The sequence below is a fragment of the Macrobrachium nipponense genome, chromosome 19 (genome assembly GCF_015104395.2).
Source record: "Macrobrachium nipponense isolate FS-2020 chromosome 19, ASM1510439v2, whole genome shotgun sequence".
In the NCBI taxonomy this organism is placed as follows: Eukaryota; Metazoa; Arthropoda; class Malacostraca; order Decapoda; family Palaemonidae; genus Macrobrachium; species Macrobrachium nipponense.
In genome coordinates, this window is record NC_061088.1 from 63,036,232 (window position 1) to 63,051,522 (window position 15,291).

Below are 15,291 nucleotides of genomic sequence, written 5' to 3' on the forward strand. Positions count from 1 at the left end.
TAAGACATTCTCAAAGTGCGAAAACACCCTCTTCAAAAGGCTTATGAGCTTTCACTCTCTCTGTGTCTTACGTAATTCAAAATGAAAAATGGATCACTTAAGGCATGTTATCTTTAAATTTTTTGGGAAATCTGAACACAGAAATAAACATTTTATACAATGATACACAAGTTCTGATGTGAATTAATCATATTACCACAATTATAATTGCATTCCAAACTTACATTATAAGAATATATATATATATATATATATATATATATATATATATATATATATATATATATATATATATATATATATATATATATATGAAATTGTAATAGCCACAATGCCCTCTTAACTTCTCAAATTCTTTGAGAAGTTAAGAGGGCATTGTGGCTATTACAATTTCATATGTATCTGGTAAAAATGACCAGTAGATTCTCACACACACACACACACACACACACACACACACACACACACACATATATATATATATATATATATATATTTACACATATTTGTATATATATATATATTGTTTTTTATATAGAAAGACCTCTGTTTATGGATAAACATGTACGTGTGGCTTATTCACTCAGCCAAGAGATGTCGTTTTAAAAATATGGCATCAAGAGCCCTTAGGTTCGTGGTGCCCTGAGTATCTGCCCAGTGTGCCCATATCTGAAAACTGCCCTGGCACGAACGTATATACTTAAGACTCTTGCTCGATTATATAGACGGACACAAAGGGAAGAATTGTATGGCCCTCTGACATGATGTTAACCTGGAATAGCGCATCAAATGCGGCACTACGCACCAGGACGAACTTATATTGAACACTGCTCAAAGGGAATGGGAGCAAAATGTACACTTTGCACTACAAGTATCTGAGGAAAACCGCTGAATGCTTGCATCTGAGCAAAAGTCAGGTCACATGCAAAGATAGCCCGCTGTTCTTCCTAGTAGAATAGCAACTCTATTGTCACTTTCGTACTTCACTTCGTTTAAGGCTGATTTCCTTTTGCATTAAGTTTTTAAGTGCTAATCATACCCCTTTCTCACAGACTTCCTCGGGACTGCAGTGAAATACTTAAGACCGGCGAAACTCTAAACGGCGTCTACCATATATTCCCCACTGGGTAAATATCCTTAATCACATGCTTCATTTCATCATGTTTTCAGTCATAAATTCAATGCATATCCAGGTATCGCTATCAGTTAATTTCCATGTAGTTTTTGGATGTCTTGACGGAAACCATTTTGAAATATCCAAATTATACACCAACCAAATGGTGTCAAAACTAATTAGGCAATATTGTCCATTGCACGTATGGAAAACTTGACAGCGGCTGACAAATTTTAATACTGGCGATACTTATTAATAAATTTCTTTTGCTTTAGTATCCGGAGCGGTGTGTCCGTATACTGCGATCTCCAGACAGATGGAGGAGGATGGACAGTCATTATCCAGAGACAGGAAGAATTCCCCCCATTGGACTTTGCCAGAACTTTTGAAGAATACGCAAGAGGATTTGGTCGACCTGATGGAGAATTTTGGATCGGTATGCAATGATATCTTTCCCTCTCTCAAGTTTACAAGCATCGACGTCCGACAAAACACACGCACACACACACACGCACACTATCGCAGATCACTGAATATCAGAATCGGGAAATGGATTAGTATGGTATGGATCTGTTAACCTATTTTTGCTTCTCTTCTTAACATTTTAATGCAAGGAAGTCTTGCTTCTTCATGTTTATGGTCAATTTCGTTGGAGTTTTATAACTGGTCATACCTGCACAAATTCTGATTTCCTTTCACATGATTTTAAATAACTTTCTATTCTATGGAGGAGAGACCCAGACAGGCAAATCTGCTCAGACAGTGCACAAAAGACGGTTGAAATAATTTCGATCATTTGGTCAATAAAATAATTTTAGGCAATTCAGATTAAAGAATTGTGGAAGCGCACTGATTAAAGGTCGGACCAGATCCTCTAGTTCTTGAGAATATGTTTCCCACAGAGCATACTAATGTCATTAGGGATTGTGCCGTTGTATGATAAGGCGCCCTATGAGGTAATGTTAGACTAGCGATAATCTATACGCTAAGTCGGTTGGTATTGCACTTCCATCTTCAATGGAGTGTCTGGGGTTTTGTAGATCACTTACGAAGTCGGTATTATCTTTACGACGATGTGTTAAACTCATGGTTCGGTGAGGTTCTTGTAGAAAAAACACAAGGTATAAGGAAAAATAGTATATTCTTCCGAAGTTTTACATGATGAAGATCAGGTATGATCGTACAAGTCTTCTATGACGATAGCTTGATCGCTTCTGCCAATGATGATGGCTAATCCTATTCCTCTACATGATAAAGCTTAGGTAAAGAGGTACAGGTCTTCTAATGACGATAGCTAACTCTGTTCTGCCTGTCTACCATCTCTGTTACAAGTTATGAAGGAACAGACAGTAGTTCGAACATATGACATACTTACAAATGACATAGTTTCATACGAACACACAATCAAATGAGACACGCTACAGATCACGTAGGCCGTTTGAATAATAGGTCGGGTAGTTGTCTCAAGCAGGGAGCTTGGACTGTTTCAAAACAAATGAATGACCACAGATGACGGCAATGGCAACTTAGCCTACATACTTATTGTATACGTCATCTTTAGCGTCTCTAGTCTGATCACATTCCTGCAAGCAATCTTTTATATATATGGACTAACATTCCATATTTTTATTATGTAAACACTTACATTAGCTCGGTCAGCTACCAAAACCAGCTACTGAATATTACTCAAACTTGACTTGCATTTGACTTATAGGAGTGTGATACAGACACTATGTGAATATATATATATATAAGTAAATAAAATTCATGTATACATGAAATGATTCAAGTAATAAGATATAAAACAATGATATTAGTAAATAATAGTGATCACGTGATAAATAATGATACAGTTTTTCACTTCATCTCTTTAAGATACTTATGCTACAGAAAATACTAATGTACTCTGATAATTGCATAGAATGAAGATTAACATGATAAAAATCATATTTTAACTGATAAAAAATTTCATATATGAATTGATAAAATTATTAATGTTTATGCTGATTGATTCGTTGATTTTTATGCTAAATGTTATATCTGATTCATTAATCAATATACTAACTCATATATAACTGCAGATATTGGTAAGATAAAAAGGTAACATATTGATTAGAGGACTACCTGATTTGTTTATACATACGTATATGGATTCATAATTATGATTAATATATGTGCACTTTAAATAGATTCCTATTGCGTACACGCAAAGATATATTTAGATTCTGTTATTTATGATCATTTATATAAGAGATTCCTATTGCGTACACGCAAAGATATATTTCGACTCTGTTATTTATGATCAATTATATATAGATTCCTAGTGCGTACACGCAAAAAATATATTTCGATTCTGTTATTTATGATCAATTATATATATAGGATACATGACCGAGGTTATACTACTTCACTTTTAACTAGCGTTCGAACAACTTTTCGTCCATTACACAGTTCCAGACAACCACCTATAGCCAATTGAAACGGCCTTTTTCAATGGTTAAAACAAGGGGAAAATTTGCCTGGGCGGGTCCAACGTTCTATTTTTTGCGCTCATACTTATTCTCTGCATCCTAAGCTACACGATTACGTTCGCGATGAATAAAAAAAACATCCCCAGCACGAGTCCTTCGCCAGCAAAGTAGAGTTGAATATCCTTCGGGTCGTAATTGTCGGAAGTATGTCCCTTTTTGTAGTCGAATTCCGACAGCCGCTGGAGCATTCCGCATTAAAACGAGATTAACGACGAGATACGGTGTCGGTCGAAGAAGTCCATGAAATTCCTTTCACATTGTAGGCGGTTGTTACTTGACTGTAGTCGTCCGCTGCGACGAACGATTTTTTTAAGTTGCGATGTGAAACTCTCGTACTGCAGGATACTGTAACCAGGTTCCATTAATCAGCCTGCAAGTGAAATTATACTTGTCACAAGGGCAAAGTAAATTCAGACGACATCCAAATACAGGGGAGGGGAGAGAGCCATTTAGACCAGACTTAACCCACATGAATTCGCTGATATTTCGGAATTCAAAAGAGTCCGCTGTACAAACTTTTTTATCCATGGCATTAACAATGAGTGAACCTATCCAGGTCTATGATGACTTGTAAAAATATCCAGAATTATAAAAAATAAATAGATATCATTACGAATCTCAAAGAAAATTCGATATTACTGGTAGTAAGTTACTAGACAAAGAAGTGGAAAACGGAGCTAATTGTAAGATTGCCAGGCAACATAAGAGTCAAAGAGAAGATTAATCATGATTCTATGTGCCCTAACAAAAGTTTCATATTCAATTTTCTCGTGCGCATCCTCTGAGGTTAACTTTTAAAACATTATTAATAGGTAGGAGATGCAACGAAAAAAACCCACTATGTAACTAATTTTCTATATAAACTTTTGGGTTTTCCAAGAAAATGTGACATTTCCCATGATGTGATTTACTTGAATTGTAATAGGCTATGTTGCAAGTAAATATTTCTTATCCACAACTTGATAATTCTAAATGTCCTTTTACCCATGTCATAAGCTGAATTATTGACTCTAATTGTCTATGAGGTTCAGAAAAAAAAAATTAATTCATTTTGTTGTTATAGAAATTCTATTTGCTTATATTGTTCATTAATTTTAAAATGATTACAAGTCCTTAACTAATTGCATTACACACACGGATAAGAAATTATTATGTGGCCTGTCATGTGACCTATGAACCACATGTGAAGTTCATGAACTAAGCATTCCTTTCTCCAGTCAATCTGCTTTTGCAAGCAGAGACGACACACAGATGAAGCCTGTGTAAGCAGATTATTGAGGTTAAAAGGAACAAATGCTGATACGGCAATGATGACGTCGTCACTTGCAGGAGATTGCTCTCAGCCAGCTAATAGTACGTTACTTGCTGTAAGAGATACGACTTAGTATTTTCAAATGATATTTTAGTGTTTTAATTCTCCACCCGCATGAGAAGAATGTCTGAAAAAAACAACAGTACCAAAATTGAACAATATATTAGTTTCATGTTGGCATATGTAAATAAATATTCCTTATTCAAACTATATGAAAAAGGTTTCCATACAAATTCTATATATAATTATTAGCCTGTATAAGATTCATATAGGATTATTCCATAGATAACATTTTCACTTCTAGACTTCCTGACTTAAAATCTCTTTTATTTTATTTTATTTATTTTATTTATTATTAGTTTATTTATTCTTTTTATTTATTTATTTAATTTTTTTTTCATTGACTACGAATATAAATCACCGGGAGGGCAGACAATATGTCAGTAGGTTTTGATATGTGTTTGAACTTTTAGCTTATTTGTCCTTACTAAAGCGTTAAGTTAGAGTTCAAATCTTTACGCATATATATTTGGATATTTAATGGTTACGTTTTTGGCTTATTGATATTATTCGTGAATTCCTTTTTTATTATAATTTGTAACCCTTCCGACTTCTTATGGAGTGTATTATATTGACTCCACGGTTATCCATATTTATCTTATTTTTTTTTTTATATTTATTTATTTATATATTTTTTTATATATATTTGATAAATTAATGGTTGGCTTGAATATGTGGAAAAATGTTCTAGCGGCGTACCGTATAAGGCTACTTGCGGCATTAATATTCTATAGATACAAGATATAACTGATAAAGGTATTTAAAACCGCGAGAACCGCTATAACCCCAGTTCGGATCCAATATCACGAGTTGTAACTCGTAAGACATTGACACTTTTTTTATTTTTTTTATTATCTCTTATTCTACCAAACCGATTGACTCTGGGTGATAAAATATATTATTGGTTTTCTTAATGGAAAGGAATTCACACAACGTGTTAAGGAGATTATTATTGATTTACACCACCCGAGTCACAGATTATTATGTGTTGAATTCCATATTTATTGATTTAGCACTCATAAATATTCGTAACGCACTCAATTGCGGTGTTTGTTTTTAGTGCTATTAATTCTATATAACGTGTCAAGGAAACTATTAACACTAAGAATTGTTTATTTCCCTCTGTCAGACTCGTAATTCTCTGTTAATAATTCTTACTACGTATATTCTTTCAAGGATTGATTTGGCACAGGATAGGCCCTTAACTGACAGGTGTCTTAGTGTGTCCCTTGTTTTCATGACACGTGTTACAATCAGTTATGTGACTTTTTATATCTAAGCATTGTAGGCCAGTAAACATGGATTTGGCTTTCTGTGACATAGTAGGGAACCCTGGATGACGGAATGCAACCAGATTTATGACGATTGGTATGAAAGAGATTATTATTACTACCTGGTCGTTAGTCATCTGCTGTTTTCTTCGGGTTTTCCTCGTCACGGACCTACATATAATACTACATTTGATACATTATTCTGATACACATACCTTAAGTATACTTTTGCTTTAGGGTTTCTGCTCGAAGTGTGTATTGTTTTTGCTTAGCCGCTGACCTGTTTCCGTTTCGAAGTGTTTTATTGTTTGGTGTTTATTTTGCTGCTGACTCTGTTTCTTCTTTGTTCAGTTTGTAACAGTTCTGCGGCTCCGACCCAGATATTCAATGCTCGCGATCTCTTGGGTTAAGGATTTTCTTGTTTTAGATACGGTTTTTTAACAATAGGTACGGATGTTTCTATATCTTTTAGTCTAATTAATGGTTCTTTGCAGTATGGTGCGGGATTGCGGGATATGCGTAGCTATGATATTTGCTTTCCCAGGTAGATATCTTATCTTGGCTCCAAAGACCCTGAATGATCATTTGTCACCGAGTTTCCTTTTGGAGGCTGTGATTAAAGCCTTTGAAAAACTCGGTAAAGGACTCATGTTCAGTAAGGACTTTATCAGGATAGCCATAGATATGAACTTAAAATGTACTAGTGTTAAAGATACCTAGCCCTTCCTTGCCTATTACTGCGATATTTACTTTCAGAGGGCTTTAGTTTACGTGAATAAAAAAGCTATAGGGAAGAACTGTTTATCACCATTACTGAAGTAGTATCCCTCTTACCCCCTTGGTCTGAGGCGTCTGTTGCAATAAAAAAAAAAAATTCCTTATTTAAATCAGGGATTTTTAAGTTAGGTGAGCTGCATTATTCCGCTTTTAAGATATCGAACGCCTGTTGATGCCTTTTCAGACCATAATAAATCTACGCTCTTCTTCGTAAGATCTGTTAAAGGAGCTGTCATGATTGAAGAGTTACTATTTACATACGATTGTAATACCCACTACAGCGCAAAAGTGCTGTATCCCCCCTTTTACTTAATAAGTACCGGAAAGTTATGAATAGCCGACACCTTACCATGGACTACTTTTAAGACCTTGACCAGACACATAAAACCTAGATAAACATGTTCGGTTTTAAAAAACTCACATTTAGATATTTTACTCTGAAATTATTTGTCTTTGTCTCTGTACAACTAGCTCTACTTTATGTAATGTACTTCTAAGGTATTAGAAAAAGATTACAAGATCATCCATATAGGCATGTAGGTTATCCCTAAAAGTCTCCAAACACTATATTGTAATTGGGACGCAACGTAAGCCGGAGGCATACGTAAAAATTGATAATGTCCCCTGAGTGTGCTGAAAACGGTGTATGAGGTACAATCACTTAGGTAATGGTATCTGGTAAAAGCATTTAAGTAAGTCCAAGTTGGTGAAAAAAAAATTTATTCTAACCTAACAGAAAGATAAGATGTCGTCGGTACATCGCACTGGAAACTATCGGAAGTCGTTTCCTTGTTTAAGCGACAGAATCTACGCAGATACGCCAAGTCCGATCTTTTATGGCGGATGACATTTGATTTGGGAAAAAAAATTATATGGGCTTATTTGATTTCCTAATGGCTCCTATTACTAACATTTTTCAACTTCGTCATTTATCTCTATTTTGAAATTTCATTGAGAGTCTACACGAAGGTACGTATATAGCTTTATGTTTGTCCTTAGACCGTATTTTGTGTTAAATTACATCCGTTTTTTTTTTTTCCAGAGATCACTCGCCAGTGGAGAAACTTCCTGGTATTCAGGTAAAAGATAAAAAAAAAAAATTCTGCTGAATCACCTCTGCTTGAATGACTTTACGGATATTACTTTAGATAGATTATCAGAGAGATTCATCCACGACTGGTTGGGCGTGATTAAAAATTAGCAACAATAAAAAATGCGATATTTATAACTTCCGTATCACGATTATGTATACTTTTAGGGCTTTGTTCGCGGAAATCGTTATATTTCAGTGTCGGGAAGGATTAAAATTTCATTTCCCAGCAAAGTCTTTTTACACGCACTAAGACATTCGAGGGTGCATGCTTCTCGAGATTTTGCGTGCAAAGTACGACTGCGGTTGTGTTGTGGGAGAACTTCTGTTGGGTCATTTGAACAATGTTACGATTTATGAGACAAATGTATAGTTCCTTTATATAAGTTATTATTTGATTAACTGTCTCATTTTTGTTCAAACGGATTTTACTATGTTTGAAGGTTTATAGGATTTTCCTTTGATAAACACGCCTTATTTTGCAGGATGTAAGATAATATTTTGTATACCCCTAGATGGATCTTACAATTACACTACATACAGATCAATGTTTTTTATAACTATAGAGGTATCTGTAAGCGCTCGCTTATCCGGACTTCTCATTAGGGAAGTTCGAACAACAGACGGTGAGTCCGTAAATACAAGATATTACGTGTATTAAAGAAATAAAACAAGATATTCTAATTTTTACGGCGCGTACAGTTGGGCTTAATCCACCAGTATTTATTATAACTTAATGTATTAAAATTAAAACGAAAACCTGCTCTGATTACTTATACGGTCGTGTGTTTCATAGGCAAAAATCCTTTTAATTCAAAAAAGATATTGGGTATGAACCAACAATCGCTTTTTCCCCACTCGCTAGAGTCGCTTATTGCGTGGAATTTGCTTTGCTTTGAAAACTCGGCAGATTTAACTAACCTTGACCGCTTGACTAGGTGACACAGTAACCGAGTTTGCTTGTTTGATTCTGAACGGGCTACTGTTTCTATTTCTTTTTGTAATAATTAGGATCCTTCTCTTTATTACCATCGGCAACATATTGTGTGTTTTTAGCATTACGTTGCTGGTTACGTATAAAGCAATGAATGACTAACTATTAGGAACTGAGCGATTACTAATAAGACAAGTTATCTCTATGTATGCAATATTAACTGTTTGTACTTCATTCTTTGCTAAAATTTGAAATAGTGAGGGATCCTGGTCAGCACATTTAGCCTGATGAAAGTTTTTACAGACATGTTATTCCTTGCAATCCAGCCATATTTTTAAAGTTAAGTTGAGTCATTGAGGTTCGATATTTTATATAACTCAAAAAACTCAAGGCTAAAACTGCGATCGGGACTTTGCAAAGGAGCATTTATTGTCATGACCCGAAATAGTGTTACCTCTAATTTATATAGATTTGTACGGGTGTTCCACTTGTTTTTTTGTGTGTTTTGTTTTCTAATCACTACGGTGCTTAACGACCCTATCCATGCATCTGTATAAATACAGACGTCCACTGCGTAAACGCATATTCACTGTTTAATATGATTTGTAACGTAAGGGATTAATAATCACCCAAAATGATAAAATTAACATAGTATATGATTATGATATTTCAGTAGAACTTCTGGAAACAGACACTCAAAGATAAAAAAAAACTCGCAGTAGCGAAATCTCAATGATATAGATAATTTCTGTAAAAAAGTAAGATTAAGAATGTCTCGTAACTTCAGCCACAGGAATAACGAAATTCGACCTGCAAAGGAAACACTCAAAGTTACTCCAAATGAATAAAAAATTGTACTTAGCTTGCTTTTGTTGAAGGGAATCACGGTGTTCCGATAACGACACACGGCCTTGGTCCTCCTTCTCTATTTAGCGGACGACCTGGTTTGCTTCAGGTTCCCCCGTGCGCGTTGTTTCGATGATTCGAGCCCTTGAAAGATCCGATGCTGCAGACGCGTTCGGTTTGTTTCTTGGAGTGCCGGAAACGCTCACTAACGATGTTTTCTTGAATGATTCTAATGAGAGACGAAGCTTGCGTTGTCGTAGGAAAAGGACACGTCGGTTTGTTTCTTGAAGTTTATTCAATAACGATGATACTAAGTTGCTTGACGAATCTTGTTGTTTTCTGAAGTCGCTCACTAATGATGATACTAGTTGCTTGAAGAATCTGCTGCTTCCGTCGTCGTTGACTTCTTATGATACATGATTTATTATTCTGTTTTTTCTTCGTAGGACGTTGTAGAGTTCTTCTGGTCCGCTGGCCACCAATATTAGGGCTTGTGCCTTGTATGATAAGGCGCCCTATGAGGTAATGTTAGACTAGCGATAATCTATACGCTAAGTCGGTTGGTATTGCACTTCCATCTTCAATGGAGTGTCTGGGGTTTTGTAGATCACTTACGAAGTCGGTATTATCTTTACGACGATGTGTTAAACTCATGGTTCGGTGAGGTTCTTGTAGAAAACACAAGGTATAAAAATAGTATATTCTTCCGAAGTTTTTACATGATGAAGATCAGGTATGATCGTACAAGTCTTCTATGACGATAGCTTGATCGCTTCTGCCCAATGATGATGGCTAATCCTATTCCTCTACATGATTAAAGCTTAGGTAAAGAGGTACAGGTCTTCTAATGACGATAGCTAACTCTGTTCTGCCTGTCTACCATCTCTGTTACAAGTTATGAAGGAACAGACAGTAGTTCGAACATATGAACATACTTACAAATGACATAGTTTCATACGAACACACAATCAAATGAGACACGCTACAGATCACGTAGGCCGTTTGAATAATAGGTCGGGGTAGTTGTCTCAAGCATGGAGCTTAGACTGTTTCAAAACAAATGAATGACCACAGATGACGGCATGTCAACTTAGCCTACATACTTATTGTATACGTCATCTTTAGCGTCTCTAGTCTGATCACATTCCTGCAAGCAATCTTTTATATATATGGACTAACATTCCATATTTTTATTATGTAAACACTTACATAATGGACAGTGGTGGGACTTTATGAACCACTAAAATATATATATGAGTGTGTGTGGTGTGTGTGCGAGTGTTTGTGTACATTTTTTTTTAATCAGCTGAACGTATACACGGAAAGGCTATGGTTACTCGTATACATATGTAAGTTTTCCCTGTCTTATCCTCTGCAGGAAATCGGGTCCTGCACGCCATGACGGGGAGTCAGCCCCAGATCCTTCGGGTGGAAGCCACAAACCTCCAAGGAGACTCTAGGGAAGCAACCTGGGCCACATTCAGCGTCGGTTCCGAGGCGACGCAGTAAGTGAGGTGTTCTTTATGGTAATTTGACTGTCGGGAGTAATGTGAAGATTCTGGATCTTAGGCTGAATTCAATGAAACGTAGCTTGGGAGTTCATCCAAAATTATCAAACCCAGCCAAACTAACTTCACCTAACTGAACTTCAGGCAAAAATGCAGTAACATCATTCTCTTAGCACTGTGGGTCTACAGTAGAGCCTTACCCTCCTTTGAGGTTGATTTTGGATAATATTTCATCTCCTTGACAATTCACAAATGTCTATATTCTTTCAACATCTTGGGTATCTTTCTAGCCGACTGACTCAGTGCCTTTGGATGACTGTACTCTTGCGATGTGATGGTATTTTCCTATATAAAAAGATGATCGGAAGCTCAAATGAAGTTTACGCTTTTAAATATACACATATATTACTGATAATCTTATCCATGTGGCGACCAATGCTTAATTGTACGAGTAGCTTTGTGAAGCATAGCTTGGAGCGTGAGTGAGCATGGTGGGCGATCCCTTCACACACTCGATTTCTGTCAGTAGTGTACATGGACTAATGGCATTTCTCTCTCTCTCTCTCTAACTATCTGTGTGTGTGTGTGTGTATCACAGCCGGAATCTAAATACCGATGTTTAGGTATCATCCTCACTGTTCTCCTCAGCGGCAGTTGAAGGAGTTCGAGTAATATGACACTGGCTGCCTTTTCTCCCAGGTTTGAGCTGTCTGCGGGAGGCTACTTATCAAACAGCACAATGGGGGATGGCCTAATGCCTCCATCTAGTCCTCGACATCACGCTAGCGGTATGAAGTTTTCCACTACTGACAGGGATAACATACGTAAGTGGCTGAGTTCATTATATTTTTATGCAAGTTGGTTATACTCATATGACTGGTTTAGTTTATATAAAGCCTAGCCGAATGCCAGTACGGGTCGGCTTTATCTGAAGATGTTCAGGAGAATAAAGGGTATGGTGTGGACCCAGGAGTTCTTTCATCTAACAGACGTAGGTTAAGCAAATTCAAATATTTTCGTAAAGTTTGCAGTTGTAGTAGCATATAGACATGGGCGTCCGCATGGGGAAGGGCTGGGGCAAGGGGCCCATTTGCCCCCCTCGAATTTCTGGAAATAAAAAAATGCAGGGAAAATACAAAATTAATATAAAAAGTTACATGGAAAATGCGAAATGAATAAAATGCCATGAAAATTTCTCACCTGTTTATTCAGTTTTCTGTTATTCAAGTTTCTATTGTTGCAAAAAACCGCAAAAACTGACCTAAAAACAAAATGGCTTTCGTAGCAAACTTCCCGAGCTGGTTGTAAACAAAATATTGCAATTTTCACGTACGTTAACTGTTAAATAATTTTCCCGAACAAAAAGAAAAAGAAAAAAAAAATCATCAAAATTCTCCACAGGAGATGATGCAGTTGAGCTACTCTGTTAGATAGGAAAAAAAGTGCCGCCATTTTACATCTAAGCACTTCGGGAAACAATTTTCTTTTTTTGAAACATGGAAGGGGGTATCCCCCTTCCTTTAGACCCCTCCCCCACAACAATCTCCATTATCATGGCCCTCCGCCCCTGCACTTTTTGCTGCGGACGCCCATGCATGTAGATGTTATTAAATGGATAAAATTACTTGCATCTTTTAATAGACTGATCTGGTGGATGTGGCCAAGAGTAATAACAGATATAGGAACTTCGAATGTCATGAAAGGATTATGATTAAGGCCTGCAGCCTTGTTCGTGTAGGGAGGTAGTAAGAATAGGAGCGTAATCAGGCCGAGGGAAGGTTTATATAGCTGATGAATTACAAAGGAAGAGCTCTCCTTTTTTATAGAGAAGAATAATATACAAGTCAATCTCGAAGTCAAAAGTTCCAATATTAAAAAAAAAAAAATTACGGGAAGAGGACCACATTTTCGTGTCTTTATGATAGAAGGTTAGGTTATTGTATTTCCTATAAATATAGGAAAAGTTTCTCCTTTCAGAAGTTGCAAATACTGTAGTTCTTTGCATGTTCAAAAGGGGTATGAGTTTCAACAGACTAAAGGATTGGAATATTTTTTACAACCTTAACGCTGACTGGCTATTACTGAACGTGAAGAGCGAAAGAAGAACAAAGTCCGTAGAAGTTTGAAAAAGAATAGGCAAAAGGAAACAAAATGGTGGCACTGAGAATACTGAGTTCTAAAAATTAGATGTTTGGTAATGTTGACGCCAACATACACGCATTCTGAAGGGAAAGTCGGGCATAGTAGGCTAAAGCGAGGGATTCAGGAAAGCTTCGTAGAAACATTACTTCGACAACTAATTCTCAGAGAAGTGAGGGTTGACATTACATAGATTGGCATTAGTTTACTGAATGAAAATTGTGAAAAAGATCTTAAAATGCACAAAAGTTCATCGTGTGAGTTTTAGGCAGTAATCTAGCTCATCAACTCTTGAAATTGTAAAAGTGCCATTATTGTATATTCGGTGAAACGTTGAAAAGTGTGGCGTGCCTCCTAATCATAGACATTTCAATAATTTTTTCGTGGCAAGTACGTTGGCACAGACGAATTAAGAGACTATTACAATTCCAGATAAATGTTCAAAATTAGGCGAAGGTGGCTGGTGGTATAACCACTGTTATGGAATCAACCCAACAGCGCCCAGGGCCCAAGTCGGCATCATTAAGACGCTCAACTATTTCTTCTGGTCGAAGACAGGAGAAACCGACTACACCGGCCTCTCTGAGATACGCTTCAAGATCCGACCCAGGGAATAAGGACGGCTGATAGTCCCAAGTGAATTTGCGACAGACTTCCATTCCTGGATTTTTGGGGGAAAATGAATAAGATGATTTCCTTCATACATGTGTTATTTTCCATAGTATAAAGGTATAATATTCATAGATATTTCAATTTGAAGAACTAAGTTCCTCTGTGCAGTGTAGCTAGATATTTCTTAGGGAAGAGAATGTAAAATGGTGTTTGTTCACAAATTTTTTCAAGTAGTTCACTAGGTTTAAATTTTCTGACTTTAATGAATACTATGTCAAATATATATTTACTTGTAAAACAATACTTTTCTTAGAAGAAAATTGTATTTTATCCAGATAATATTAATTTCATAACCGTAACATTGTTCTTGTGAAATGTTTCCTGCACTTATTTTATAGCACTTTGAATAAAATTTGCATTTTTATAATTTCCATTTTTTGTATGAATCTGTAACACCAATGTCAATTAAAGAAAAGTCTGCTGGTGAACACAGTTACACAGTAATAATAGATTATTGCTAGAAATCTTTGGCTGTTTCTTGCCAGCACAATATCTTTACGAAGCAGTATTCAGAGAGGAAAAGACGTTACTGCTGAACCGGTATCCCCCAATAATAATAATAATAATAATAAGTTATTCCCTGTTAGGGGATCGGAAGCTTAGACAAAAGTGTCAACATTTGCTAGCTTGTGACCAGATAGGAAATTTTTCCCTCTTTTGTATGGCCACTTTTAGATTTAGCTGGCCTCATACCACCATGGGCTCTTGAGCGTGGCTTTGCATACGGGAACAATCTATGCTGTCGTCTCTGCGTTTCATTTGAAGGCTCCTACTATCATTCTGTCTTGGACAGCAAGGAAAACAGAAAAGCAGTGCTACTCGGACAGTCAATCTCCCGCTTTTAATTTTTGTTATATTTTCCTCTTTGCTCTTGCATTTCTTTAACATATGAATATTTTATTCTTATTTCATAAAAACTGATTTTCATGACCAATATTACTACAGGCAGAAGAAAAATACAGTAGAAGAAAAGGTCAAACCTTCCAATCGGGGGTTCCATTGAGTTCCTCGGAAGAATGATGACCTCTGAGTGAGAA

At 36.3% G+C, this 15,291-nt stretch overlaps 1 protein-coding gene across 1 annotated transcript in view; it reads left to right on the top strand.

The window, feature by feature from the left end:
- Positions 1 to 14,625, top strand: part of LOC135217521 (angiopoietin-4-like) — a 27,755-nt gene extending 13,130 nt beyond the window's left edge. The window contains exons 6-10 of the mRNA XM_064253483.1: positions 1,053 to 1,127; positions 1,390 to 1,550; positions 11,314 to 11,440; positions 12,143 to 12,267; positions 14,015 to 14,625. Of these exons, the coding sequence (XP_064109553.1) occupies positions 1,053 to 1,127; positions 1,390 to 1,550; positions 11,314 to 11,440; positions 12,143 to 12,267; positions 14,015 to 14,199 (673 nt within the window). The 3' untranslated portion in view covers positions 14,200 to 14,625. The remainder of the gene's footprint in view (positions 1 to 1,052; positions 1,128 to 1,389; positions 1,551 to 11,313; positions 11,441 to 12,142; positions 12,268 to 14,014) is intronic.
- The last annotated feature ends 666 nt before the right edge of the window (positions 14,626 to 15,291 follow it).